Source organism: Malassezia sympodialis, genomic scaffold, assembly GCF_000349305.1.
Source record: "Malassezia sympodialis ATCC 42132 genomic scaffold, msy_sf_1, whole genome shotgun sequence".
Lineage (NCBI taxonomy): Eukaryota > Fungi > Basidiomycota > Malasseziomycetes > Malasseziales > Malasseziaceae > Malassezia > Malassezia sympodialis.
In genome coordinates this window covers 96,052-123,053 of record NW_017387799.1, presented here as the reverse complement: position 1 = coordinate 123,053, position 27,002 = coordinate 96,052, and the positions used below count along the sequence as shown (strand labels likewise).

Below are 27,002 nucleotides of genomic sequence, written 5' to 3'. Positions count from 1 at the left end.
ATACATGCAGCTATGGCTTGCACAGGCTGCCGAGGAGGGCCATGGGATCGACCACATCGAAGAACTCGTCCTTGTGCCGATGCAACGGATGCGGGTGCTGGTGATGGTGATGGTGGTGTCCCGCCTGATAATGTTGCTCGAGTGCCACGGTCATGGGCGTTGACAAAGACGGATGCAGCCCCGAGTCTGTCTGCGCGAGAGACTCACGGAGCACAGGCCGGTCGAGCAGGCGCAGCGGAGCGAGCTGATCGAGAATCACCTGGTCCCGGACGGCGTCGCGCTGCGTCTGTTGCTGCAGGCGCAGAATTTGCTCATGGCTTGCGTTTGGCGGCGGAGGCGCGGCTGGTGCGCTATGCGAGGCCAACTTTGTGGTCGCACATTCTCGCGCCACACGCCGGATAGCATCGTCTTCCACCCACGACACACCTGCGCCGTCAACACTGCCGGTGGTACTTCCATCGCCATCGGGGGCCAGCAGCCGCTCCAGTGGCCCCTGGCCCAGCGGCTCAACCAACACATGGGGCGCCAGGTCCAGCACAGCTTGGATATCAGGCATGCGGATGCGCGAACCGTCAGAGCGCTTCGACCCGCGCGAGTAAGCGAGAGTACGACGTAATATCGCCCGCAAATGGTCCTGCAGGGCCGCGAGGAGTACAGCGGCCGCTTGGACGTGCACGCCATGTGAGAGACCCACCTCGATCGCAGCCAGTGACATGCGGTCTTGCAGCGTGTAAACGTCAGGAAGCTCATGAGCCTCAATGCAGTGCGGTGTATCAGCGCTTCGCGCGAGAGTCTCCTGCATCGTGGGTGACAGTCGCGAGCGCAGCGAGTCAGCCTGGGCAGCCGTTTGCATCGCAGCGAGGCGCCAGTGGGACGCGCCGATCGCGAGTTTGGCCTCTCGTGTGCGGCGGCGCTCCTCGACAGCGCGCCGCTTCTCATCCTCCTTGCGTTTTCGCTCGAGTAGCTCGGCGCCAGCACCGGCCCACACCGACGCCGCAGTGTGCAAGGACGCATGGTCCGTTTTGGGGAGCGACTGCAGGCGCTTGCGCTCGTGTTGGGAGAGGCCTGCGTACATATGCCGCAGACGCTTGAGCCCCCGCCCAGGGTGGCCGCCTACGGGCGGCTCGCGTGCATCGTCCGAGTCGTCGTCACTGTCAAGCAGGTTTGTTCGCGCACGGATCGGAGAGGTAGGCGCCTGCATTCCATGCACGGCGCCGCTGCCCAGCGACGACACCGGTGCCGAAGCCTCAGCCATCATGCTGAGTACGAGCGAATTGTGCAGTACTACACACGATGCGGGCAGCCAGGGCTGCACCCGCGCCTGGAATTCGGCACGGTCGATCGCGGCTGTGCACAGCGATACGAGCGCGCGCCAGTACTCGTCCGCACGCGGCCCTAGCTCTTCAAAGAGACGCGCCTTGATGTCTCGTGCGCACCCCAGCGACGACGCACCGCCACGGCTCGGCATGCCGCGCACGGAGGGTCGTGCCATTCCGTAGCGTCGAAGAGCTGTGCCTAGCGCGACGAAGCAGAGGGATCATGTGACTTGTCTATGGAGGCCTACTTAGCGGCTGAGAGGAGGCGCTCCAAGGCGCGCTCCGTGCGGTAGTTACTGCGCTCGAGCGCCCGGACGACGGCCGAGCGTGAAAAGCCCATCTGGCACAGCTGGCGCACCGGGCCAATGTCGCCAGGGATTGGCGGCGAAGGTGCTCGCTCGGGGCCGGCAGCGCCGGTGCGCCCCGTGGCATCGCTGCTGGGATCGAATTGGTCGTCGAAGCCGTCGTGCGCGGGTGTCTCAGCCGGCGCGCGGATCGGCATGGATACAGGCACAGATGGCGCTTGCGTCGCTGGAGGAGAGATTGGACCAGCCGATGCAGGCGTCGAGGGACCCGACGTCGATCCAAGACCGGGCGTAGACGTCATTATACCCGCACGCAGGGGCATCGGCACTGACGAAGACGACGTAGGCGACGAAGTCGCTGCTGGTGCTCGTGCCGCAGTAGTCTGCAGGTAGCTTGGAAGCGCCGACATGCTCTGTGTCGTTGGAGTCACATCGACGACGACAGGCTTGGCCGCTCCGCTGGCCGAGCTCGGCGTCGCATCGCCGGCAGGGACAGCGGCCCCAAAGTTCTGATCAATTGGGTTCGTGTCCAGCTTCTCTGGCGCCGTGGTACGCGGCGTTGACGTGTGCACAACATGTGCAAGACCCATGCGCGAGAAAGCCTTGTCAAAGTCGTCCACCTGAGCACCCTGCGTGGTTGCAGGCGTAACAGGCTCCGACGACGGCGGGATTGCGATCATAGACGCCTTTGACGACGCAACAGGCTCATTGGCCACCGAGGGCGGTGGCTGAGCTGCAGCCGGCACTGGCGGAACAGCGCTTTGCTCATCGATGCCTTGCAACGGCTTGCCAGACAGGTCGCGCGTGAGTGCCTGTCCTTCCATCTCCCGCTCCATGGACAAGGACACGTTTTCGTTGGCCTCGCCAGGAAAATCACCCGGCACTGAAATCGCCGAGTGCTCGTGGCCAAGCGGCTCGACACCACCATACACACGCTCCGTTTGGCTGTAGGGCGTCGCATCGGCCTCCTCAGGCTCTTCAGGCTCATCTGCTTCGGCACCCGTTTCGTACGCCGCCGTCGCCGCCGTGAGGCCGCCCGTAGCAGCGGCACCACTCGTGCCAACAGCAGTGAATACATCGTCAAAACCGTACGGCGGATCAACTGCTGCGCGATCCCGAGTCTCCTCCGCACTACCAGTCATCATGCTGAAGGGGTTGAAGCGGTTCGACGCGGGCATCGTGGGCGGCTGAAGGGCAGTCTGCTCGTCCTTAGCACGGCTAAGCTGCGAACGGGTAGCGGCCATTGACTCCTGCTGCGCCCGTGCCTCTTCCTCGAGGCGAGCATTGTCGGCACGCAACTTCTCCGTTTCCATCTGCAGCTGCGACAGCTCACGCTTCAGCTCAAATGCAACATCACGGTCCTGCAGCAGCTTTTGTTCCAGCTCAGCGCGCTGGGTCTTAAGAGCGCTGACCTCGCTTTCTTCACGGATCACGCTCTGCCGAAGCGTCTCGATCTCTGACTCTTGAGCCTGCACCTTCTGCTCCACGGCTGTCACAGCCGTCTCCTGCTCTGCATGCTCACTCTTAGCACGCTCAAGCTGTGCCTCCAGCTCCGCCAGTGTGGTCTGCTGCTCGCCCAGCGTGCGCGTCGCCGTCGCCTGTCGTCCCTTCATCTCATCAATACTCTTGTTGGTAGACGATAGGGCCGCGAGTGTCTCGTCCTGTTTTGGATCCGCACGCGCTACAGGTACAGGTGCATCAAAATCGTCATCGAATGCCTGGAATGGGTCCGCAGGCGCGCTGCGGCTGGGTGGCTCGGCGGCCGCCGTAGAAGTAGTAGCAGGCACACTCGTGTCCACAGCTGGCGTAGCGCTGGGTTCCGGTTGCATGGGCATCATATTCGGCGCAGTTGGGGCGCCAAATGCACTCGTCTTTTCACTGGCCGACATAGTCGGCGGTACATCCGTATCAAGAAGCGAGAACAGCTCACGTTGTGTCTCGGTCGGCTTCGCCGTGCCTGCGGTCGGCAGCGCCTGCGAGCGCATCGAGGGCGGGAGCAGCGCGGGCGGGAGCTGCTCCGGTAGCGCCTTGCCAGTCATCTTCTCATTAATCAGGTGCATGGCCACGGCAAACTCATCGCGGCTCAGCGTACCATCCTGCGTGATATCCGCAAGGTCCCACACGTGCGCCAACGTACCCTCATCCAGTCCACTCTGCAGGAAGAACGGCACCACGACACCACCGTCCACATAGCCCGCGTGTTGGTCATCCAGTGAATCGAAAAAGCCATCGTACCGAGTTTTGTCTGCCGGCGAAATCATCCAGTCGCCCATCGGCGCGGACGGCATCGATGTCGGCGCCGCACTCGGCAAGCCGCCGAGTCCGGGTGTTGTCGGTGACATGATGCTCGGCGTGCCAAGCGGTGCGGAGGCCATATTGCCATAGGGATCTGCGCCTGTGCGCTGAGGCTGCATGGGGGCGGCATTCGCGGAAGGCGCGGGAGCCGATTCGCTCGCTGCTTCGTAAAGGCCAGGCGGTAGCACACTCGGCAAAGTGGGAATCGTACCGTTCATTGTGCCCTGAATGTAGTGCATACCAATGATGAAGTCTGTCAGATCCAGCGCACCGCGCTGCTTCGTGTCGGCCAAATTCCAGATTTCGCCCAGCTTGGCAAAAGGCAGCTTTGATTTCAAAAAGACATCCTTGGCCTGCTCGCTACTCAGCACGCCATTCTTTGGGCCCACCATAGTGAAGATGCGCGTAAAACGCGCTTTGTCTTCCTTAGTGATAGATGGCGCGGCGCGGTCGGCGGAAAGCCCTGCTCCAGAATAGAGGGGCGGCGCGCCAGGCTGATGCACAGCCTGCTCGTTCACGCTCTCGCCGCGCTGTGCACGAGCGATGAGACGCAGAGCCACACTGAAGCTGTTAGGTGTCAAGAAGCCATTGTTTGCATTGTCGGCGATGGACCAAATCTGACCAAGCGTAAGCGTCGGCAGCTGAAAGCCTTCGAAGAACTTGACAGCTGCTTCGCCTGTAACCATCCCCGAGTTGGCCGGGTCCGCCATCGCATAGAGATGGGCGAACGACTGCCGCTCGGCAGGCGAGAGATTCAATGCTTGCGTGCTCATCTCGCCCAGAAAGGTCCAGCTACACCGTGGGAGGGAAAGGCGCCTGATCGCAATCAACTGCCAGAGCCACGCGGGCCGTGTGGCAACTCGCACGTGGTTGGCTAATGTAGGCCCGATGGCAAAACTCTACTTCGTTCCGCTTACAGACGGCGCACGGGCGCTGTGGAGAGCGTCATGAGGTCCAGCCCCGCCGCAATGACACTCAGCTTAGGCATCTTACCCGCCTGCATCAAGGCTAGGGCCTGGGCCATCATGGGGTCTTTCCACATTCTGAAAATTGTCAGCATCTTTATACATACGTCGCCACGGCAATCACTTTGTCGTTCTTTGCATAGTACGCAATAAACTCGGCCTCATCGGGCTCGCCATCCACATATACTTGATTGTACCCATGACCCGTACCGGCATAGCGGAGCGTAGATGTAAGGCCCGACCAAAACACAGGAATGTGCCTGTATGGACGTACGCGCCCCGTCGCCAACATACGACCAATCTCCAGGCCATGATTGCTCGCCACGTTCCAATGCTCGATCCGCACCACCCCATTCTCCGTAGGGTACGCTGCAATATCACCACCTGCATAAACATTTCGAAGACCATTGACACGCAGCGCAGAGTCCACTTCCACAGATCCGTCCGGCCGCAGAGTAGGGAAGCTTGGTGAGTTTCGCAGGAAGTCCGTTGCAGGTCGGGCACCCGTAGACATGAGCACCATATCCGCCTGCAGAAATAGCTCAGGCGATCCGCGTGCACGCGGCTGGACAAGGACTCCCCGAACATGCCCATCCATATCGGTCTCGATGCGTACCACATCCACAGCGTTTAAAAAGCGCAATGGTCGCTCATTCATAATCGCCGTCTGAAGACCACCGCCCACTTGGCGTCCAAGTGGACCCTCCAGCGGCACATGGGTTTGACCGATCAGTGTGACATCAGCGTGCTTGGCTAAGGCAATGCCCATCTCTAGACCAATAAATCCTGTACCAATAATCACCAGCTTGGGTGCTGCACGACGCTTCAAGGACGCCGTCAAAGACTGTGCGTCCTGCAGCGATCGCAAAACATACACGCCCTGGGCATGGGCACCCTCAACAGGTAGACGCCGCGGAACAGAGCCAGTGGCCAGCACGAGCTTTTCATAGATCAATGTATTACCGCCGCGAATGTGGATGCGCCTCATCCGGGTATCAATCATGTACACGTGGCTTGACAGGCGCAGATCAACTTGCAGGGTGTCTCGCCAATAGGCTTCATTGCGGATGAGAGCATGATCCACGTCAGGCGCATAAGACTTGCTCAGGCGCGGTCGATCAATGGTAGGATGCGGCTCCGACGTTAGCACCGTAATGCGACCCTTATACCCCAGACGGCGCATCTCTTGTACAGCATGTAACGTAACTGCGCCACCACCGATGAAAACAGTGTGGGGGCCTTGACGCTTGCCCTTTAACTCTGAAGGACATGGCGCAGTGGACGGGTTCCTTAACGTCTCGTAGTCTACGAGGAGATACACTTGGCCGTCCTTGACTTCCACGTCAAAAGTTTGCAGCGGGTCCAGGGCCGGTGCATCTTCAATATCACCAGTGGTTACGCGGAAACATGCACCATGGAAGGGACAGTACAGCTTGCCATCATCTGTAAGGACACCTTTGCTCAACGGCATGCCATAGTGAGTACACCGGGACGACGTCGCATAAAACGTGCCGTGTACATTGGCCACGATCGCATTTACCGGCACGTCGAAGGGGGCATCCAGCGGCACCTCGCACATAGATCCGATCGGCAAATCGTCCACGCGACCCACATGGATCTGCGTCTTCCCGCTCGATGAAGCATTAGACATGGTTGTATGCGGGGAGCCGGCTATCCAGGGCGGGGCACCCGATTACTTGGCCAATCAGTACTATGGCATGGCCACCATCACGTGGCAACGAAAGAGGCGCCGTCTCTCAACTACGATGCGTCCGTGTCCATCGCTTCCCCTGTGGCCTCCGTGGGTGCTGGTTTGTCGAAGTTGAGCACGTCTAGCTCGGTCAGTGACTCATGACGCACCTTCTTTGACCACCATAGAACGAATCTCTTCCTTGGTAAATTTGGTCGTACCCCGCGGGAACTTGTAGCTTTGCTCTTTTTGGGCGCGCTCGTTCGGCATTCGGTAGTTTCGAAGCATCTCCGTCGACTTTTCCCGAATAATGCACACGTCCACATTTGAGCCGGACCCCAAGTCATTGAAGATACCCGACTCAATTGCATCAACAACCAGTTGAATGGCATCCGCTTCCTGCACGTAAGTTTAGACATAGAGACATACATCCATCTCCGGACGCCAGCGGCTCTCAAACACCGACATGGCAGCCAGCGAACCAGAACCCATGGTTACATAGGGCAGCTTGTCGGTAGATCCATGAGGTGCGATAGTAAACAGTTGAGGGCCTGTCGTATCATAACCTCCTAGGACAAGGGCAGCACCAATATATCCTTGGTACTGGAAAAGTCGCTGTTTCAGCATGGTCATGGCTGTCAACACACGAGGTCGCTTCCGAGTGTGCAGTTCGTGTAACTGCATATTACTGGAGATCATGTTTGTCACAAACTCCGTATCAGCGGCGGTCCCAGCACCGCAGCAGCGAATACTTTCAGTGATATAATGGATCTTCTCGCAGTTCTTGTCCGCAACGATAGGGCCCTCAGTGGCACGAGTATCGGCGCCCAAGACCACTCCGTCTTTGTAGATCAGACCGACAATTGTAGTACCTGTGCTAGTGGCACGCGGCATAACATGACCACGTGCAGTGAGGGCAGCATTGCGAACATGGCCAGAAAAGTCAAAGCCGCTCCGACACTCGCTCATCGTCGCACTGGTCATCGCCGTCGTCTCAGAACGATTCGCTCCGCACCGACGCGCGGCCTACGATTCACGTGACGTTCTTCCGCAAGGACCAACACTTGGAGCCCAGGCTCTTTCACGCGTCCCATGGCATGAGTGCCGAGGTAGAACTATTCTCCACCTCCATCTTAGGCAATCCAAGAACACGCTCAAGGCACGATCGTTATGTGTCAGTGCTGACAGCATTCAAGGTTGGTACGCGACTCTTACCAAGATCCCCTTTGTATACCATGATCTGTCTGCCGATGAGGACGCGAAACGCCGCTGGCGAGCCAAGGTACGACCCATTCGCTCACACAGTCCCAAAACTCACCACTGCCTGGACTTTTAGTTCACAACGAGTGGCGTGGCACTTTTGAAGAATTCGAAGAAGCCGTCGAGCTCGGTGATCTCCAGGGATTTCTCCAAATTGATCCCACACGCCGTACTACACAGCCAGTTGAGAAGGGCCCACAGGCTCCATCTGAGCTGCATAGCTCGCTTAAGCTTCCACCTGGTCCCACAGTGAACCCTACACCGGCTGCCCCAGGCCAAGGCAGGCGCACGCTTGAGGACGAAGATGTGCTTTCGTTCCTTCCCCAGGGTACTACAGTGACAGATGCTGAGGTCGACGCACTACTCAAAGAGCTTGAAAAACCACTTCCACGGACGACGCGCCGCTCTTACACGCCATCGAATCGACTGAGCCACGAACCTGTGCCGCTCCCTGCAATGCCCTCCAAGGGTGCTCCCACACAAGTTGAGCGTGCGAAGTATGACCCACAATCTCGGAACCTTGTTTCTGAGGCAGCCAAAGCTATTGGTGTTGAAGTTAAGCCACGCGGACCCGCTCCTCGAATGAAGCTTAATAGTCGTCCATTACAGGAAATCATGGCCGAGCGGCGAGACAGAATGGCACGCACTGAAAATGACCGAAGAAACGATGAACTGTTTTCAAGTCTGGGTTTGTCAAATAAAACCATTAGTGCAGAGGAAGCTGACGCCTTCTTGCGGGATGGCACTATTCCTAATCTAAAGACTGACGGCAAAGAGCCAGCAAGTTTACCTTCCCCGGAACCAGAGACAATAGCAAAAGCCGACCTGGCCAAGTGTAATGAAGCCACCGATTTATCTCAAGTCGGTACAGAGGCCCCTAGTGGTCTCTTGCCTGAAGATAAAGATAAGGCCAGCTTGAATGAAGGCTCAGAAGACAACTGTGACGGGCAACCACAAATTGCTGATGAATGTGCAGAAGAAATGCCGGAGAAAAATCAGGGTGAAAAGGAGCCAGACAAAATCTCGGAGCCGGAAAAGTCTCGTATGGAGCAGACCAATACGAAAGCAACCACTGTGAAACATGTCAACTACTCTGGATCCGAGCAGCCAAATAAGCAAGCGGAGTACGAAGAAATGGCTAAACGTGAAGAACCTAATTCAGAGGATGTGGTTTCCGGGGATCTGGACAAGGATGTGACTTCCTGTGCAAATTCATCTGCGAATCAAGAAGACAACCATGCTGAGAGCTCGTCAACAACTAGCGAGCCTGCAGACATATCAAGGAACGACAATGAAAAGACTCGTGACGCGACACCAGCTGATGCACTTGTTGAACCGTCAGGCCCAGAACCAGAATCAAACGTATTTGTCCCTGATGTATCTGTGGGATCAGAGACTGATTACAAGAACTCGGGGGGTGACATTATCACTGATAATGTAATATTGTCGGGCAATACCCTAGAAGATCCAAATACCGATGTTCAGGATCTGGGCTCACAGGATGATGCCTCCCATGAAGGAATGGAAACAACAAAAAACAAGATTTCACCTGAGGAATCAAAACGTACAGAGATATTGGACACGCAAGATACCGGCCTGACGGAACCAGCGAGTCAAGTCGAGTCTTCTGACGTGGTGAAGAGCCATCCTTTCCGGCATAATGTCGAAGGAACTGAAGACGATGTAGCATTTGAACCGTCTATGGCAGAACCCGTCTCCATATCTACAAACCATGATATTCTTGAGATCAATGAAGAACCGAATGCTGATGACATTGGAAATTTACAAACAGGCGCTGAGACTTGCGCCTTCGGCAAGGAGGCTACCGGTTTATCGACCAATGCACTAGAGTCGACTGAAGACCAGGTCGGTAGGAATGATCGGGAAACAGCAGATATTGACAAACTGGAAGTGCAAAAACAAGATGCGCCATCAATGAATGATAAGAATGCCAGTAGTGGCATACACGATGTCAGGCCAGAAGGCAAGGGTGTCGAAGAGCCCACTGACGATCGTGTACTTGCATTCAAACGTAAGGATACGTCTCCCGACGTCCCCCCTTTTTCGACATCATCCTGCAAGCCTGCGGAGAATGGGCGCTTGGCAGAACAGCCAGATGCAATAGCTGAGGAGCTGGAACTGGAAGGTAACAAGGCAAGAGTGCCTGTCAATCAAGTGGGTTCAGATAAACAAGAGGTTACAGAGACAAATTTCCCACCTCTAATCATTGCACAGTCTGTGCAAGATTCACCATCTCCATCAAATGCTGTCATGGAACCAGAATTACCGGGAACAGCCCCACACAAGGACGACCAGGACCTTATTTGCGAGAATTCACACAGATCCCTCGAAGGAGGTAATAATGATGCTATTATGGAGGAAACAACTGCTCATGCTGATATCCTTAATCGAGAAGATACCGTGACCAAGGACACTTCTGATCAAAAGAATTCGACAGCCAGTGATGCTTATGCTTCATCTGTTCAGCGTGATGAGAAACTCCTTCGTGAGACCGACGAAGCGTGTATCGGACCTGACTCGATACCCCATGCGGGACCTAGTCTCTCCAAAGATGGTCCGGCAGAGCAAACGATCAAAGAGCCAACGGCAGACCTAGCATCAATCGCAAAGGACTTGGAGGATGCTGATACAAGTCTTACAGATGCGGCAACTAAGGAAGCTTATGTGAACGAGGAAAAGGACACACCTATTGTGGTCAAGATAGAAAATGCCGAGCCTACTCATCTGTTGAAGGCTACGCATGACGTGTCTGACCAAGTGCAGAATGATTCTGAGGGTGAAACTGAGAGTACTGGTGATACCGACTCGGACAGAGTGGGGAACGCATTACAATCCTCCGCGCTAGTATCAAGTATCGATGAAGCGTCGCCTGTAGAGGCGGTGCAAGTACCAATAAATCGTGAAGCACCCGTCCCTGCCGATACTTCTCTGTCTGTAAACGGTCAGAGTCACAGCGACGAAAGTATCATACAGGAAACTGCTATTTCTACTGACCTGGCGACGCCCAAAGTTTCCGAGGCGGATATATCTGCTCCAGTGCAAGGACTTGATGAGCTCTCCGGTGAAAATATGGGTGATGTCACAACGATCGTTCATACCGCTGATCGTGACGCAGAAAAGCTGGAAAGTCAGACTTTGGCAGCCACCAATTCAGAGTCTGTGTCAGTGCAGGTTGCAGACACAAATACGTTGGTTGAACGGCAGACTGTGCCTACCTCTCTACCCGAAGATCCATCTTTGAACGTGAAAGACCCAGAACTGCTCCATTCGTTAGACAGGAAGATCAAGTCAGAGGTTGGCAGCCAGTGTACGGTGGATGAGCAAGAGACGCCTAGCCTCAAGGAACTTCCGGAGAATTCTGGAGCAGAGTCGCTTTCTCCCTTGTCGATGAATACGGGCTTGGAACGAGAAGCTGCGAAGGACCCATGCGACTCGGGTTCTGTTTACTCGAAGGAGTCGGCGCCCAGCTCAAGGGAACCTTGGACCGGAGGTGCCGAGATTTATGAAACGACCGACACTCCGACTCGTTTTTCTCAGATCGATGAATCGCCGCAGGGCACCATCGCGTCGAGCGCATCGAACAAAGACCCTAATACTGACCTTCATGCAACGAATGTTCTTGAGGGACCGACGAAAACAGAGCAGCTGTCAGAGCCGCCGAGTGCTGAGCAGGAGAAAGTGACTTCGCCGCAGGACGAGGCAGAACCGCTGGCCGACAAGCTACTGGACTCTCCGAATTTAGCCCGAGCACCGATGTCAACGACTTCAGCCAATGTCTCTGGGCGTCGTATTGTCACGGCCATGCCTCCTATGGAGCCGCGACCTAATGACACTAGGTCCATGAACTCTACACGCGCCGTGTCTCAGCCCACCAAGCCCGCTGGCCATCGCCGCACAATCAGTGATATTCTCCGGGAGGCAGATGCGATTTTACAAGCTTCCAAGAAATAACTATGTAGAATCAGATTCGCGTGCTGCGCGTACATCGTACAAGTGGTCGCTGCCCATCAGCCCTTGACCGCTGGTGCTTGTCTTGCGCTCTGGCAAGACGTGGTATAGTTGCGGGGGCGGGCCCATTGGTTTTTCACTGTTGGGTGGTGGCGCGGTTGGCTTGCGCAGTTCGATATGCGCAGGCGTCTCGAGACCTGCCATAACCGTTTGGATGCCCGAGGGCGTCGCCAGGCCAGCGGCCGCCTCAGACTCCACCACGGTAGGTTCCTCTTCCTCTTCTTCATCCATGGCTTCTTCACCCTCGTCCTCTTCGTCTTCTTCGTCCTCGTCCTCGCTCTCCTCCTCCATGTCCTCCTCCTCAGGCGGTAGCTCGCCCCAATAGTCACGCTGAGGCGGGTCCTGCATAAAGGTGTGGTCACTGCTTGTCTTAGTTTGGCCATACACATCACCATAAATGGGGTTGCCATGATCATCAAGCGGTGGACGGCCCCAGCCACCTGGATGAAAGCCCCATTGCGCACCTTCCGGGATGGGAGCGTTCAAGCCCGGGATGCGCATGTGGGGATAGCTGGGCGGCGGCCCATGGCGTTGCATTGCAATAAGCCATGGGAGCGGCGCTAGTGGCGGAATTGACAAGGCCTCGCGGAGCGCCGGCGACAGATCACCAGGGCGACGATGCCGAGCGCGGGACCCGCCGTCTTTGCCTTCAAAGAATGTTTCGCCAAATCTGGTCATGGGCGGCTTGGTCTGGAAACGGAAGAATGCGTCATGCAATCGCTGGTAGTCAATATCCATGCGGCCCAGCTTGGGCTGCACACGCTCGCGGGTCTTGGCTTTGAGTGTTTTATTTGCGTCGGCATTCTGCACAGCGCTGCGCAGCGTCGCAATACCCGTCTCGGCAATGTAGGACGGAAGCTCGTAGGGTGGCTTCTCCATGCCGCGGCGGTGGGCAAGATACTCCCGCTTCTGCGTCCAGTGTGTGGGTACCGGCACCGTGTTGCGGTAGCTTTTCAGGTGGATGAGCAGGCGCGGGTCGGGCGACGCCACGTCCGCCCACTCGACTACCTCTGGACGGCGAACGAGCTTTTTGAGTTCGGCGACAGACATGCGCTGAATTTCACGAAGCTTACGCCGCGACATGGTTGACTTCGGCAACCGCGCCTCCTCGTCGTCCGAGTACATGTCGTCTGCATAAAGCACCTCCCCCTTTCGTGTTGAAGACTCTTCGTGCTGGGGCTGGAAACGTTCCAGAACGGCGGAAAAGTTTGCGGCCATCGCAGGGTCCAGCTCAGGGAGCGGCGCAGCGACAGGCTCTGGGGCAGGCTCGATGTACGAGGGGACATGCTCCACGTCGTCGCTGTGGGCCACTGACGCGTTAGCGGGCAGGGCTGAGGAAGCAGGGGCAGAAACATCCTCCCTGTCCTGCTCGCGCTGCTGCTTCTTTTTAGCGCGACGCTTGGCGTTCTTAGAGAGCGCGGGCGGGGGCGCGGCGGCAGGCAGCGCAGCAGCCATGGTGCGCGACACGACCAGGTAGGGCCGTGGCGATGGGTGTATGGGTTCGGCCGAGCTGCGGAAGAGGGCGGCAAATTGCAATTCTTCTGCGTCGTCTTTTCTAACCGACCGGCGAAGGGCTGCTACGTGATGCCGCCAGTCGTGAAGCCGGAAGCGGTGTTGAAGCGCTCCGAGGAGCTGATCAATGTGGGGCAGGCTTCGGCGGCGCTTCAAGCGCTGCACGAGTTTACGTTCTCCCGGCGCTTCAAGCAGGGCCCGGTTGCCTCGCTTGAGCCGCTAATGGAACGTTTCATGGAGCTGTGTGTGGACCAGCGCCGTGGACGTGCTGCTAAGGAGGCACTACTGCAGTACAAGAATGCATTCCAGAACACAGACCCTCAGTCGATTCGGGACGTGATTCACCACTTTGTCAAGCACGCCGACGCTAAGGTGGCCGAAGCCCGCAGTCGCGCGGATGCAGCAGCGGAGGAACTTGACGTGGATGATCTGGAAGAGAGCGAGACGCCTGAGAGCATTTTGCTCGGCAGTGTGTCTCAGGACCAGGAGCGCGACCGCACTGACCGCACGCTTGTCACGCCCTGGCTCAAGTTCCTGTGGGAGGCGTACCGCACGGCTCTGGATATCCTGAAGAACAACACGCGCTTGGAGACAGCTTACCAGCAGATTGCAGACCAGGCACTGCACTTTTGTCTGCAGCACCAGCGCAAAACCGAGTTCCGCCGCCTGTGTGAGGTACTGCGCCAGCACCTGCAGAGCGTGGCGCGCTCGACGCACCACACGAATGCAATTGACTTCAGTGATGCCGACACGCTGCAACGCCACCTCGACACGCGCTTCACGCAGCTAAACAGCGCCGTCGAGCTCGAGCTATGGCAGGAGGCATTCCGCAGCGTCGAAGACGTGCACAACCTGCTTACGCTGGCGAAGCGGGCGCCCAAGCCGGCCATGATGGCGAACTACTACGAAAAGCTGACTCGCATTTTTATTGTCAGCGAAAACCATCTTTTCCACGCTGCTGCGTGGAACCGCTACTTTGCGCTTATGCGTTTGCAGGCGCACACCGAAGAGGAGAGTGCACGCATGGCCTCGTTCGTACTGCTCAGTGCGCTTGCCGTGCCTGTGATTGCCTCAACGGCCCCTGGCACCGGGAACGTGGCCAAGGGCCGCCCCGACTTTTTGCAGGCTGACTCCGAAACGCGGCAGCGCACCGGACGGCTCAACTCGCTTCTGGGCTTAAACAAGACACCGACGCGTGCGGGTTTGCTGCGCGAGGCGCTGAACCGCAATGTGCTGCGCCGTGTTCGCCCCGAGCTGCGCGAGCTGTACAACATCCTCGAGGTGCAGTTCCACCCTCTCTCAATCTGCGAGAAGATCGAGCCGATCCTGGGCCAGATCGCTCAGGACCCCGACATGGCCAAGTACGTCAAGCCCCTGCACTCGGTGGTGCTCACGCGCCTAGTGCAGCAGCTGAGCCAGGTTTACGACTCAGTGAAGCTTGAGCAGGTCATGCAGCTTGTGTCAGCGTTCAAGGCGCCTTACTCTTACACGAGCGCTGACATTGAGAAGTTCTGCCTGAATGCCTGCAAGCGCGGCCATGTCAACTTGCGCATCGACCATGTTTCGCGCGCGATCACCTTCCAGGATGACGTGTTTGCGGCGGACATGCACCCCGCACTGGTGAGCGCAAGCGAGACGGACACCGTGCGTCTGCAGGCCAAGCCGTCGGAGCTTGTGCGCACGCAGCTAGCGAGCCTGGCAGTGAGCCTCGATAAATCGCTGCGCGTCCTCGACCAGGGTGTCTTTGAGCAAGCCCAGGCAGCGCGTGCAAGTGCAATGCAGCGCGCCATTGAGGCTGCCGCCGAGGAGCATCGCGCGGTTGTGGAGCGCAAGGCCACGATTGAGCGCCGTCGCGAGCTGCTGCGCGAGATGGCGCGCCGCAAGGAGGAGGAAGAGGCGGTCGCCAAGGCGGAGCGCCTGCGCGAGCAGGCGGAGGCGGAGCAGCGCCGCTTTGTGGAAGAGGCACGCCGTCGCGAGCTTGAGCATGTTCGCAAGGAAATGGAGGCGGCCAAGCTCGAGGAGGCGCGCAAGATGGCGCAGTCGCTCAAGGAGCGGGGCGGTCTTAAGCTCTCCGAAGAAGAGTTTGCGTCGATGGACACGGAAAAACTCGTACAATTGCAGGTCGAGCAGATCGAGAAGGAGAAGAAGGACCTGAGCGAGCGGCTGCGCACGGTGCAGCGCCGCATGGACCACCTGGAGCGTGCGTACCGCCGCGAGGAGCGCCCGCTGCTAGAGGCGGACTACGAGCGCCAGAAGGCGGCCGACCGGGAGAACCATGTGCGTGCGCATGCGGCGCGTGTGGCAGTCGCGCGCGAGCGCCACGAGGTCGACATGGCGATGAAAGCGACACTGTCGTCGATGATGCCCGACTACGAGTCGCTCAAGCGCAAGCTGTTAGAGAAGCGACATGCTGTGTTCGAGGAACACAGGAAGCAAGCGGAGGTCCGCATCGAGCAGGAGAAGGAGCAGCGCCGCGCCGATGTCATCCGCGCGCGCGAGGAAGCCGAACGCCATGCAGCCGAAGAGGCCGCGCAGCGTGCGCAGCGCGAGAAGGAGGACGCCGCGCGTCTCGAGCGCCAACGTGCGGACGAGGAACGCCAGGCCCAGCTCGAGGCGCAGAAGCGCGCCGAGATCGAGGAGCGCCAGGCCTCGCTACGCCGCCAGTCGGACATGCAGGCCGCCCAGGAGGCCCGCGCGCACGAGCGGCTCGAGGCATCGCGCCAGGAAGCCGCGTCCCGCGCCGAGTCTGCGGACACATGGCGTCGGGGCCCGCCGGCGGCGTCCAGCGGCGCGTCCGATCCCATGTTTGCCAACCGCCGCTACCGTCCTGGCGATTTGTCGCGCAACCGTGGTCCGGGTGGTGGCATGATGCCACCGCCATCGGCACCGCGTGCGCCTATGTCGAGTGCGCCCCCGCCTAGCGCGCGCCCCGAGGGCGGCAGCGGGCGGTACGTCCCTGGTGCCTTTTCGCGCATGCGCCAGCAGGGCGGCACGGGTAATGCGCCACCGCGTACCTCTCAGGCAGACCAGGACGGCTTCACTACCGTCAAGCCCCGCACAGGCGTGTACCGCCCGCCTGGCGCTCGCTAATAGATGTGTAGCACCCCATACCGATGCACTTCCTGCGTGATGGAGGCTCGCCTCACGAGGAGTCGGGCGAGCGTTAGTTCGCCGTTACAGATGAGACGGCGATACTATCTATGCTGGTCTTTGGGATGAGCGCGATCCGACGGAGCAGCGCGTCAAATGGCGGCTCTTAGACGCTCGGGTCCCGGTATGGAACTATGGCAGCGACGGGTGTAGTGATAGCGCCGATCTGAGCACATGGCCCAGACCGTCCGAGCAGCACAAGCGGCCATGTTCGATGCGCCTCACGGAGCGCCACGGAACGCGATGAGTGGGAGCGCCTGGAACGCGAGCAGCATATATGCACATACACGCCACGATGCATTCACATAGGTATGCTGGCAAGGTAGCATGGCTGCCCTGCAACTGCTTAAAATTTCGTACGATACGACGCTGCGCGTACCATACAGACCGTGCCTCGAAGCGGTGCAGGAGGACGCCTTGCGCGAGATGGCCACCCGGTAGGACATGTTGATTCTGTGTATGCGTGTGGCTCCGTGCACAGCCGCGCGATATCGATGCACTTGGGCGGGTCGCTACAGTAACAAAGCCCCTGATGGTCTGTCATTCAAGTGTCTTTCTCCGACCGAAGCTCAGGCAGCCACCTGGAACGAGGCGTATAGATGCTGGAAGCCAATGGCGCTCCTCGATCGCGACGCGTCGTACCCGCGCCTGACCAGGAATGGAATGTATCAATGCATGGCATCATGGCGTGATCCCTTGTCCCCGTGCCAGTCGATACAGACCGGGCTGAATGGGAGTTCGTTGAGGCTTCGGGCCGACCTGCTCCGTGCACGTTTTGCGCGAGGCCACCATGTAGATTTGTAGGTGGAGGTCGACACGCCGTGGTCGATGCCCGCAATGATCGGCCCCACTGGAGGGGCGGGCACGTCGCGCTGGGCCAAAGCATGGTCCCTTACACGCGAGGTATGCTAGTTCTGTTTACATTAGACTGTGCCCATGCTCATATTTGCCCTGCTTGGTCTTTTCTTTTCGGGTCTGGAGCTTGATCGCGTATCGGTATGTGCCGCGTACTGACGCAGACCTGGCCTGCCTTTGTCAAGGTGGACAAGTTTCTGATCCTGGTGCCGATCTTATTCAATCTCAAAGGTAATCTGGAGATGAACCTATCGATGCGCATGACGACGGCTGTACGTTGTGACGCACTGACGCAGGCCAATATGGGTGAGCTAGACAACTACCGCACGCGTCGTGCACTCGTGACAGGCAACATGGCCCTGCTCCAGGTGCAGTCGCTGATTGTGTCTTGTGCGGCAGGTATTCTCTCGTTTGAGCTGGGGCACCATGACCGCAGCGAGTCGAACGACATGGCACGCCGCGGTCCTGTGCATTCGACCAAGCCTGTCATGGACAAGGCGCTGCGACTACGGGATGGGTACTTTGAATTTGCGCTGGTACTTTCCGTGGCGCAGTTTACGGCGTCGATTTCGTCGGCGTTCCAGGGCGCCTTCGTATGTGCATGCACGATATGGGCTCGGTACTTTGGACTTAACCCCGATAATATCGTCGTGCCACTCGCAGGATCGTTCGGCGACCTTGTAACCATGACATGCCTGAGTCTCTGTGGTTCTGCTTTCGTGTTCTTCGAGGGCACGGGGTTTGCAACTGCCCTCTTTGTCGTACTGATACTGGCCTCTTTGGTCTTTGCAGTTATGACCGCACGCAACGCCTATGTGCATGAGCTTCTAGGCTCCGGTTGGCTGTCTCTTTTTGCAGCGGCCGCCCTCAGCTCGCTGGCTGGGCTTGTGCTAGAAAGAAATGCAGGACGATACCATGGATACCCCCTCCTCGCGCCGGTCATCGCGGGCATCCCGGGCATCACAGCGGCCGTGCATGCGTCGCGACTGACCTCGGCCCTGCATTCCAAGCACTTCGTGGCACGCACACGGCCCTCGCACGGTGCCGGCTACATACCCGTGGACGCGCAGGCAGCTGAGGCATCCCCACCGATGAGCTGGCGCCAGCAACTACTCGAGTCGCTGCAGCCCCAAGTGCTCGAATGGGACTCTCCCATCGTGCTCCTGTTCCATGCGGTCGTTGTCCAGGCACTCTTTGTCTTGGCACTGCATCTGAGCGGGACACTCATTATTGACTGGGCATTTTCGGTGGCGCTCATCACCGTCTGCATCCTCCTCGCAGCAGGAGCACTGGCACTCGCCCATACCTTGTGTCTCTTCTTGTGGTACTGGGATTATGACCCCGATACAACCTGTCTTCCCATCACGTCCGCTCTGGTGGATGCCATGGCTCAGGTGTGCTTACAGGGTGCCTTTGCCGCCACTCAAAAAATCACCTGAGCTCGTTCTCTGCTGCAAATGCCTCGACAGCGGCTCGGGGATCATCAGGGAAACGAATAAACAGGCCCTGGAGCTCCGCCATGCTGACACCGCCGCGAGCGGCGCGGCGCGTCACGGCCGGCTGCGTGCCAGGCTCATGGCCCCGTTCATCCAGACCCAAGGCCATGCGTCGGCGCGCAGTGGCACTGCGTACATGGGTAGCAAGCTCCTGCGCCAGTGCCTGCAAGTTCTCCGTCGTCTCGAGCAAAGCTCGTTGGTAATACGGCGCGTCGTAGTCGGGTGGCTGTGGTGCCTGCGCAAACTCGGCTGGATCCACGCCGTTGGCCAGACGCACCTTATGGACGCGCTGCTCGACGAGGTCCGTCTGATAGAAGCGGATGAGCAGCTCATGCACCTGGCGGTCTTCCGCGTCACCCAACTCGCAAATGACATCGACGCGGCCTGGGCGGATGAGCGCAGGATCCAGTCGTTCCAGGTGGTTGGTCGTCATGAAAATGATGCGCGACTCGCCGGATGCCACACCATCGAGAGCATTTAGCAGGCCCGAGAATGTTACGTTCGGCTGGTAACCGTCGGCATGGCGCTCCGGTGCATGGGTGTTGCGACCCAGAAATGCGGCATCAATGTCCTCGAGCAGCATAATACTACGCTCAGGCGCATTCGATAAGAGATGCGTGAGTTTGTCATCGGTCATACCGCGCTCAGCCAGATTGAGTAGGCAGATGTTGAAGCCTAGGTGGCCGGCTAGAGCTGTGATAAAAGACGTCTTGCCCGACCCAGGCGCACCGTGTAACAGGTAGCCGCGGCGGTAGGGGATGCCGCGCTTGGCATACCAGGTACTGCGCCCCAAGAAGCGCGTCAGGTCATTCACAATTTCCTCTTTACGGTCACTGGGAAGTACGACGCTGCCTAGTTCCCGCACGCGGCGAGGGTGACCAAACGGACGCCATTCTGCACCCCAGCTGGTGAACACGATAGTCTTGCCTAGCGTCGAAGACAGTGCGAGCTGCCGTGCTTCGTTCAATAGCTGGGGAAACAGGTGCTGGTATGCAGCCAGCGTCGTCAGCGTTACGGTCTCCCACGGTGCTCCGGTAGTGAGGTCAACCATTTTTCCATTGCGCTCACGCTGTAGACGCATCCATACGCCGCGGTACCGGAACCAATGAGTGCCAGGTCCTGGGACTAGCGAGAATGATGCTGGGCCGCGCTCGCTACCATTAGGTTGCATACCACTCCCACTGGCGTTGTTCTCGGTTTCCTGGGTGTCCACAGCCAGTTCACGCGATATGATGCGCACAGGCGCGACCATCTGCCCCGATGCTGCACGTAGGGGATCGTTCGCGGGAGCATCAGCTGGTGCCATGGGAGACGTAAGACCCAAGAACTCGCCGATGCTCTCGCGGGGAAGGTGGCCATGGTGCGCCTTGCGACGGAGTGCCTGCGCAGCCGCTTGCGCGCCCATCCAGTGCAGGAACCAGGGATGTGCACGATCTTTCGAGGGAATCTCCAGTGATACAAGCAGTCGGCGCTGCGCAGCAGATGCTGCCCAGCGAAGCCCTGTGCGTGCATACGCCAAAGCACCACCCATGATCATGAGGCCAAAACCAGCAGAAAAGTAGGGGTTCCCTTGCATGACCGAGCTGAAGAGGCCATTGGATGCAGATGCCGACGGAGCGCTTAATCCTGACGGCACCTCCGTCTCATTCGAAATCGCGGTTGGAGCACGGCCTCCATGCACTTCAGCCGACATGCGAAGATACCGCGTTGACGCTTCGCGCACGGTGGGTCTGGCTTCTCCACAGGAATGAGAATGATCACGTGAATTCTATGAAGGGTCATTACTAGGCGGCATCATATCGGCGTCCGCCACGCGGCTATCCACCGACAGACGCTGCATGATTTGTGTCCACGTATCCATATCTGCAGGTGGGTGCAAAGGTAGTTGAGATAAGTCATACGTAGAATTGTCTTGAAAGGGATTCTCATCGTCATGGTGGAAGGACAGGCGGCGGCGCGGTAGGTTGACCGAATGAGGCGACACGTGAACATCGCTTGCACTGGCCGAGTCGCCATCATCACTGCTGTAATTAGAACGGATATTTTCAGGTGTGTGTAGCATATTTCGGGTATCACCTTCACCTAGCATGCCCAAGGATGTATCAATTCGAATCCTAGGGCGCGAGGGGCCAGCTGTCTCGGACAGAGGACGCTGAATATGAATGGTTGGCACATTTGTGCCATCAGTCATCATGTGGATGTGCGCGCCTTCGCGAAGCATGGCCAGGAACCTTCGTCTCATGTATACTCCACGGAGCAGGCCACGCACACGCTCCAAGTTAATCTGCGCGTCGATTTTGTCCATCAATGCACGACGCTCAATAAACTCAGAGACCTCAAGGTTGACCGGGGACCCGCACATCTTATGGTACGCTAGAACAAAGAGCATTGACGAAAAGGAAATGCCCTTGCCCTTGTCTGCCATAAGTGCCTCATGGTACATCCGGTTAAAGCGCCGTCGGCGCATAGCAAGCTCAGCCGGATCTGCATTCTGTAGCGCCCCTTCCAGCTTGTCCAGGTCGATGCCACTCTCAATGCGCGGCCGTTTCTCTCCAGACATGTCGATATCTGCATTCAGGAACGACGGTGCGCCTTGCGACTGGGGACTGTGGGTGCCCACCTCAAGGAACGAGCCCGTCTCCGATGGGAGTGTAGGATTAGTGCGGGGAGTGTAGGGCGACGCCGGGTTGGGCGATGTCGAGCGAGATGAATGTGGAGAGTGCGACTGCGGTGAACGCGAGTTGGGTGTGCGAGACATGGGGGAGCGCGGTGTACGAAAGCGGAAAATATTGCGGCGCGAAGTCGGGGAAGACGCTTCATCATTTACATCACCGACCTTGCTTTGTGCGAGTAGTGCTTTGAGACGCATCTGTGGCGGATAGAGTCCAACCTCAAACATACCAGTCAGTCGTGCAAGAAAAGGAACGACTTGGTCCCGAGATATGTAACCTTTGCCCATGGGGTCAAACAAACTCCATACATCCTTGTAAATACGCATTTGTTCGCGCGATAAAGCTGTGCTTCCCTGCAGGTGGTATACATACGAGAAATTTTCGACGACAGTACCAGTAAACATATTGAGGAAAATGAACATAGAAATGATGTTCCACGAGATGAAGAGGAAGTAGGCCCACGGAACGCTGCCGCAGTCTGTCGATAAATAGTTATCCGACGGCGTGCATCGAGGCGATTGAACACCATAGTCATGCATGTATGAATTCCATCCTTCGCCCGTCGAGGTCATGGAGAGAAAAATGAGCGTGCCCCATAAGGTGCTGAGGTTCTTAGCATGTGTTTCATTCGCGCCCCACTTGGTCAGACCAAATACCTCGACCAGCATGATGCCCCAAACAAGGAACATAGTGAACCATAAAAGAAACAGGGCTAGAATCGCCGGTATAGAACCAATACCAGTTTTGAACAGCAAGTTGAGAGCATCGCTGCGCTGGACGAGTTTCAGAGTGACACAAGTCAAAAAGATTTTCTGCAATTGGGCATGAACCTGAGAGGAGTTGGGGAACACAGAGCGCGATATACTCGTTGAAAATACACCTGCCATGACAATCACATCATACAAGTTCCAGTAGCTGCGGCGGAAACTGGTAAAGCCTAACCCAATGAATCGCACAAGTATATCAAAAAGAAACACGACCGACAAAGCCGAATAAGCAATCGAGCGTCCACGGTCGACGGCCATACTGTCATCGTTAGTCTGAGACATGAGCATGACGAGCACAACACAGTGGAGCAATGTCATAAGTCGCATCCACCAACCCCGTTTGCGCGTCGAAACCTCGTAACACCAGCGCACAAAGCGACGAGAAGGAGCCGCCTTGGGTCGCTTAGATGCATTCTGTCGCTGCAATTGCCGCTTTAAATCCAGCCATTGCCGCTGCTCCGTCGTGAGATAGGCTGCGCCCGAGTATCGCTGGAAGTTTTCGATAATCACAGACACAAAGAGAGTCAAAACACTGACCGCGCCGATCAAGTTGTAAATCAAGAAAAAAATTGCATTGTGTTGCGATGCATCAGGGCTAGGCTGCCTATCACGACCCGTGATACTCATGGCTCGAGTCATGACATCAATCCACCCCTCGAGCGAAACAATCTCAAATAGGATCAGCAATGCACTTTTAAAGTCATCAAACGAATATATGCTGCCGTCGGAAGGATTGTGCCAAGCCCGAGGTGCAAGGAAAGACCAGTTCAAAGGGGTAGAGGCATATTCTCCATGACAGTCCAACTTAGTCTGAATATGGTCACCGTCGTCATTGCAGCTGTACAATAGACCAGCAAAGAGGTTCTGGCCCCAAACGGCATAAGGGATAATGTAAAGAAGTGCCAACAAAGATGCATCTAGAATATGACCGGCTCCAGCAATCATGACCGCATGAAAAGTATCGCGCATCAATGAGGACAAGTTGATCAAGCGCAATGCCCGAAATGCCTTGAGTGCACGTGTGAAGTGGGACACACCACCAGGGACCACAATCTCACTAATGACATTGATCAGTAGCGATATGAGCACAAACATATCCAGCAGGTTCCACATATTTAGCAGGTATGCATTCGGCGTGAATGCAAATCCGTCTGCAATGGTCTTAACAAAAAATTCCACGACAAAAATGGCTGAAACACTCATCTCAATCAGTGAATACCAGGAGTATACCTGCGTTTGATGTTCCATGTAGAATTTTTTGCGGTAGTCAGGTGTCGCAATTCCTGCCAAAACGAGTGACGTAACGATGGATGCAAAGACCACAGATTGGAAAGCATAGTTACGCCATTTATTAACCGGACGACCGAAAACTCGCTCACCATGCGATGTTTTCGCGAGACTCTGGCAAAAGCGTCGCACCGGATTCCGATTAGAAAAAAGGAACCAGCTCCGGTCATACGATGGATGCTCCGCCAACAGGCGAGCCAGCCTTACTCGCGGATTTTGGTGTGAGTTGTTCATGTAGTTATTCAGGAACTCATTTTCTTCTTCTTGACTTGATAGGCCTAAATCGTTGCGCATCGTTCTCAGATAGTCCCGACTCAATGTGCCAGAATTGTCTCGTCCTCGTACTAGCTCCTCAAAGTCATCCATGGTGCGCGAAGGCTTGTCACTGCCAGCCTGCATTTGTAGAGCTTCTAGTCTAGCGTGTTCATTGGGCTTGTCGAGGCGCAGCACGCGCTGAAGTGTGCCAAATGCAAAACCAGCCTGATCAGGTGTGACAAGGCTCATGAACAGACTTCGTAACGGGGCCTCTTCCTTCGGTTTTACTCGACTCGTATCAGCAAACTCAGCCGTATTCTCCACGACGGGGCCCTGGAACCGATGTGTGACCGTGTTTTGCTCCAATGGGACTCGGAAGGGGCTCAGCCATTGCATGATACGGTTTATAATAGATTCCCGTGGTGGCTCCGAGCGACGCAAATAGTGCTCCATTTGTTGTTTATACTTGTCACCCTCAGCTACACGGAAATTTTCATTGATGACAGCAATAAACATTTGCAACAAAATAAAGTTAGCAAAGAAGAACCAGCCGACGAGGAAAATAGCCGAAATGGCACCTTGCTCGAACCTCGTTGAACTAGCAACAACATTGAGCAAGGTATCGCTCCAATTTTCTGATGAAAAAATTTGATATACGCCCAAAAACCCATTGAACAATTGTTTCCAAGTAAATTCAAACTCATCACCATCGTCATCTTGAGCACGGATATCTCCACGTAGCAGCTGAATGCTCAAAAGTGCAGCCAAGAAAATTGCCATCACAAGGAAAGCAATCATGTTAAATAGAGCTGACATCGAACCAACAACACGCAATAGCAAACTTTTCATGCGTGGAATGGCAGCAATGACTCGGTAAAACCTGAGCAGCTGAAAAAATGTTAGCCAAGGGTACCAGCTAGAATCGTGTACAACGGGAATTTGGATGATGGTCGTAATCACAGCAATCAACAAATCCAATGCATTGCGCTTTCGGTCGAAGAACGACCAAAATCCAGCATCCATTGTGTCAAACGCAATACGAATGATGATCTCAACATCAAATGCCACCATCAGATATCGCTCAATTTGCTCGCGCCATACACGCTGAGAAGGAAACTCATACGAGGCTTGGCTGCCCTGTACACTTACACTGAGTACAATGAGGGCAAGCCAGAAGTACTGTGTGTAGCGCCGCTTGTTGCGATACCATTCGACAACATACCTTCGACGACGCCGGCGAGTGGGCTCAGTTTGTACCTGCTGGCGTCCCTTCATTGCCTCGGCCGCGAACGCACTTCGATCCGTTTGGGCACTGAGGGAGGCAAACGAATGTGAGATAACAGCGACAAACAAATTGGCGAGCCAAAAGTTGAGCAAAACAATGCCCACAATGAAAAAGATGACAGCAGTGTAGTAATCGGCATCCACCATATCGTACATTGTGTTGGACCAGCCATTTAGGGATACAATCACAGCCACTTGAAGAAGCGAGTGAAAGATATCATCAAAGCTTTGAACATTGTTGTATGGATTGGATTCCTGCTCCATACATAGCTGGCCATACGGACATATGTACCCCTTCGGGTCCATACCAGTGGGTTGATTCCCTTGGTAGGGAAAATGGCCCACAACCTGCGACTGATTGTTCGGGTCGACGCTGCCGCCACAAAGCTGGTTCAGCGTGTAATTTTGGTTGGGCTCGTTGTTAAGATCACCAATCCATACGCAAGAACGTAAGTAGGATCCTTTAAAACTTTGGATACCAATGACAGCAAACAGTACCATGGCAAATACCATAAAAGATGCAACTCTCAAAAGCAGTGGTGCTACTCGCTTCAGTGAACGCAAAATGGTCTCTGTACCCTCCCATAATCCCAGCAAGCGAGAGCAACGAAGCACGCTCAGTGCACGAAACACATATATGTGATGCGAGGATGTCGAGCCAGCACCAGTTACTTGAAGTGCCAATGCCACCCAGTAGCATATAATAGCCAAGCAATCAACTCGATTCCAGCTGTGCCTTAAATAAGCTTGGTTGCAGAGCTGTTCGCTGTCGCCAGTAATAGTATGCGAAACATGTAGGCATACAGAAACAAGCCGATAAAACACTCGCATGAACCAATGATGGTTCTCTTCAGTGGGTGCATGTTCTGCGTCAGGATAAGGTGCATCGTTCTCTTTCGAAGCCAAGCCTTCGACAGGATTCAGTGTTGCAAGTTTGGCCTCTGCATGTTCTTGCACTTCCTTGCTAAAAGGACGAAGGAAACGAAATATGCTGTCCACGTAGCTGTTCCATGTGTTCGCAAGGACCTCCCATGTATTGGATCGCTCATGTAATGGTACACCATCATGTTCCTTAGCATGCTGGTCGCATTCTGGAGGAGGGTTAATGATCAAACCTGAAACGATAATGCGCGCAAACATGTCTAGTGTATACAGACAGAAAACGACAAGCAGAATAACGCCTTCAACTTTGTTAATGTTGTCAAAATTCAAAGGATAGTTTCGCACATCGCGGCTTGATGTGACAATCAAAACAATCAAGTTGATCAGAATTAAAATGAGAATAAACGGTTCAATCCACCACGATTCAAGGACCTTTGCTAAAGTAATCCTCAAGGGGTTATGAGGACTAAAGCAGGTAAGTGATTTACCCCGCAGCTTCTGGTAAATGTGTCGCGTATCCCGAACACTTGTGTCTCTCTGGCCATCCAAACCTTGCATAGGTAGCCATACACTCGATGTCATTCGAGAGCGCCGTTTGTCCTCGCGCTTCTTGCGCGCTCGCTCAAGTGTTGCGTGCGATTTATCGCGCAAGTTCCTGAACAAGTCGCGCAATGAGGAAATGCTAGTTTTCTCCATGATCCGATTTTCTTCATCTTGCGGAGGCTCACCTGATGGCTGAATATCGTTGTCCAGTCCGCTTAGAGGCAAGTATGATCGCCAGTTTTGCTCAGTGCTTCGCCGGCTAGATCGTCGGTCACTTCCATCTAGCAGGTCTGGAGAGAGATGAAAAGTATCATACACGTCACCCAGCGCAATGTCAAGAGACTTTGTTTCATCATCATAGTTGAGTGAACTTGTACTTATCCAGTCAGGAAGCGACCCACCAACCGTGGTCAAGGGCGGCCTATGCTTCCCATACTCA

At 56.1% G+C, this 27,002-nt stretch overlaps 10 protein-coding genes across 10 annotated transcripts; 2 read left to right on the top strand and 8 right to left on the bottom strand.

Moving 5' to 3' along the window:
• Nucleotides 1-10: 10 nt before the first annotated feature.
• Nucleotides 11-1,468, bottom strand: MSY001_0047 (uncharacterized protein; the record flags this gene model as incomplete). The annotated part of the gene is made up of 1 exon (XM_018885805.1): nucleotides 11-1,468. One exon carries the CDS (start codon nucleotides 1,466-1,468, stop codon nucleotides 11-13), a length of 1,458 nt encoding a protein of 485 aa, XP_018738696.1.
• Nucleotides 1,469-1,560: 92 nt separating this feature from the next.
• On the bottom strand, nucleotides 1,561-4,689 carry MSY001_0046 (uncharacterized protein; the record flags this gene model as incomplete). The annotated part of the gene is made up of 1 exon (XM_018885794.1): nucleotides 1,561-4,689. One exon carries the CDS (start codon nucleotides 4,687-4,689, stop codon nucleotides 1,561-1,563), a length of 3,129 nt encoding a protein of 1,042 aa, XP_018738695.1.
• A 289-nt stretch (nucleotides 4,690-4,978) lies between these two features.
• Nucleotides 4,979-6,532, bottom strand: MSY001_0045 (uncharacterized protein; the record flags this gene model as incomplete). The annotated part of the gene is made up of 1 exon (XM_018885783.1): nucleotides 4,979-6,532. One exon carries the CDS (start codon nucleotides 6,530-6,532, stop codon nucleotides 4,979-4,981), a length of 1,554 nt encoding a protein of 517 aa, XP_018738694.1.
• Nucleotides 6,533-6,730: 198 nt separating this feature from the next.
• On the bottom strand, nucleotides 6,731-7,555 carry MSY001_0044 (uncharacterized protein; the record flags this gene model as incomplete). The annotated part of the gene is made up of 2 exons (XM_018885772.1): nucleotides 6,731-6,970; nucleotides 7,001-7,555. 2 exons carry the CDS (start codon nucleotides 7,553-7,555, stop codon nucleotides 6,731-6,733), a joined length of 795 nt encoding a protein of 264 aa, XP_018738693.1.
• A 4,248-nt stretch (nucleotides 7,556-11,803) lies between these two features.
• MSY001_0043 (uncharacterized protein) lies at nucleotides 11,804-13,315 on the bottom strand (the record flags this gene model as incomplete). The annotated part of the gene is made up of 1 exon (XM_018885761.1): nucleotides 11,804-13,315. The coding sequence occupies one exon, from the start codon at nucleotides 13,313-13,315 to the stop codon at nucleotides 11,804-11,806; it is 1,512 nt and encodes a 503-aa protein (XP_018738692.1).
• A 129-nt stretch (nucleotides 13,316-13,444) lies between these two features.
• MSY001_0042 (uncharacterized protein) lies at nucleotides 13,445-16,462 on the top strand (the record flags this gene model as incomplete). The annotated part of the gene is made up of 1 exon (XM_018885749.1): nucleotides 13,445-16,462. The coding sequence occupies one exon, from the start codon at nucleotides 13,445-13,447 to the stop codon at nucleotides 16,460-16,462; it is 3,018 nt and encodes a 1,005-aa protein (XP_018738691.1).
• Nucleotides 16,463-17,458: 996 nt separating this feature from the next.
• MSY001_0041 (uncharacterized protein) lies at nucleotides 17,459-18,816 on the top strand (the record flags this gene model as incomplete). The annotated part of the gene is made up of 2 exons (XM_018885738.1): nucleotides 17,459-17,518; nucleotides 17,542-18,816. The coding sequence occupies 2 exons, from the start codon at nucleotides 17,459-17,461 to the stop codon at nucleotides 18,814-18,816; spliced, it is 1,335 nt and encodes a 444-aa protein (XP_018738690.1).
• On the bottom strand, nucleotides 18,809-20,566 carry MSY001_0040 (uncharacterized protein; the record flags this gene model as incomplete). The annotated part of the gene is made up of 2 exons (XM_018885727.1): nucleotides 18,809-19,560; nucleotides 19,603-20,566. 2 exons carry the CDS (start codon nucleotides 20,564-20,566, stop codon nucleotides 18,809-18,811), a joined length of 1,716 nt encoding a protein of 571 aa, XP_018738689.1.
• A 75-nt stretch (nucleotides 20,567-20,641) lies between these two features.
• MSY001_0039 (uncharacterized protein) lies at nucleotides 20,642-23,425 on the bottom strand (the record flags this gene model as incomplete). The annotated part of the gene is made up of 1 exon (XM_018885716.1): nucleotides 20,642-23,425. One exon carries the CDS (start codon nucleotides 23,423-23,425, stop codon nucleotides 20,642-20,644), a length of 2,784 nt encoding a protein of 927 aa, XP_018738688.1.
• Nucleotides 23,426-23,841: 416 nt separating this feature from the next.
• On the bottom strand, nucleotides 23,842-25,402 carry MSY001_0038 (uncharacterized protein; the record flags this gene model as incomplete). Its single annotated transcript, XM_018885705.1, has 2 exons — nucleotides 23,842-23,877; nucleotides 23,945-25,402. The coding sequence occupies 2 exons, from the start codon at nucleotides 25,400-25,402 to the stop codon at nucleotides 23,842-23,844; spliced, it is 1,494 nt and encodes a 497-aa protein (XP_018738687.1).
• Nucleotides 25,403-27,002: the final 1,600 nt, after the last annotated feature.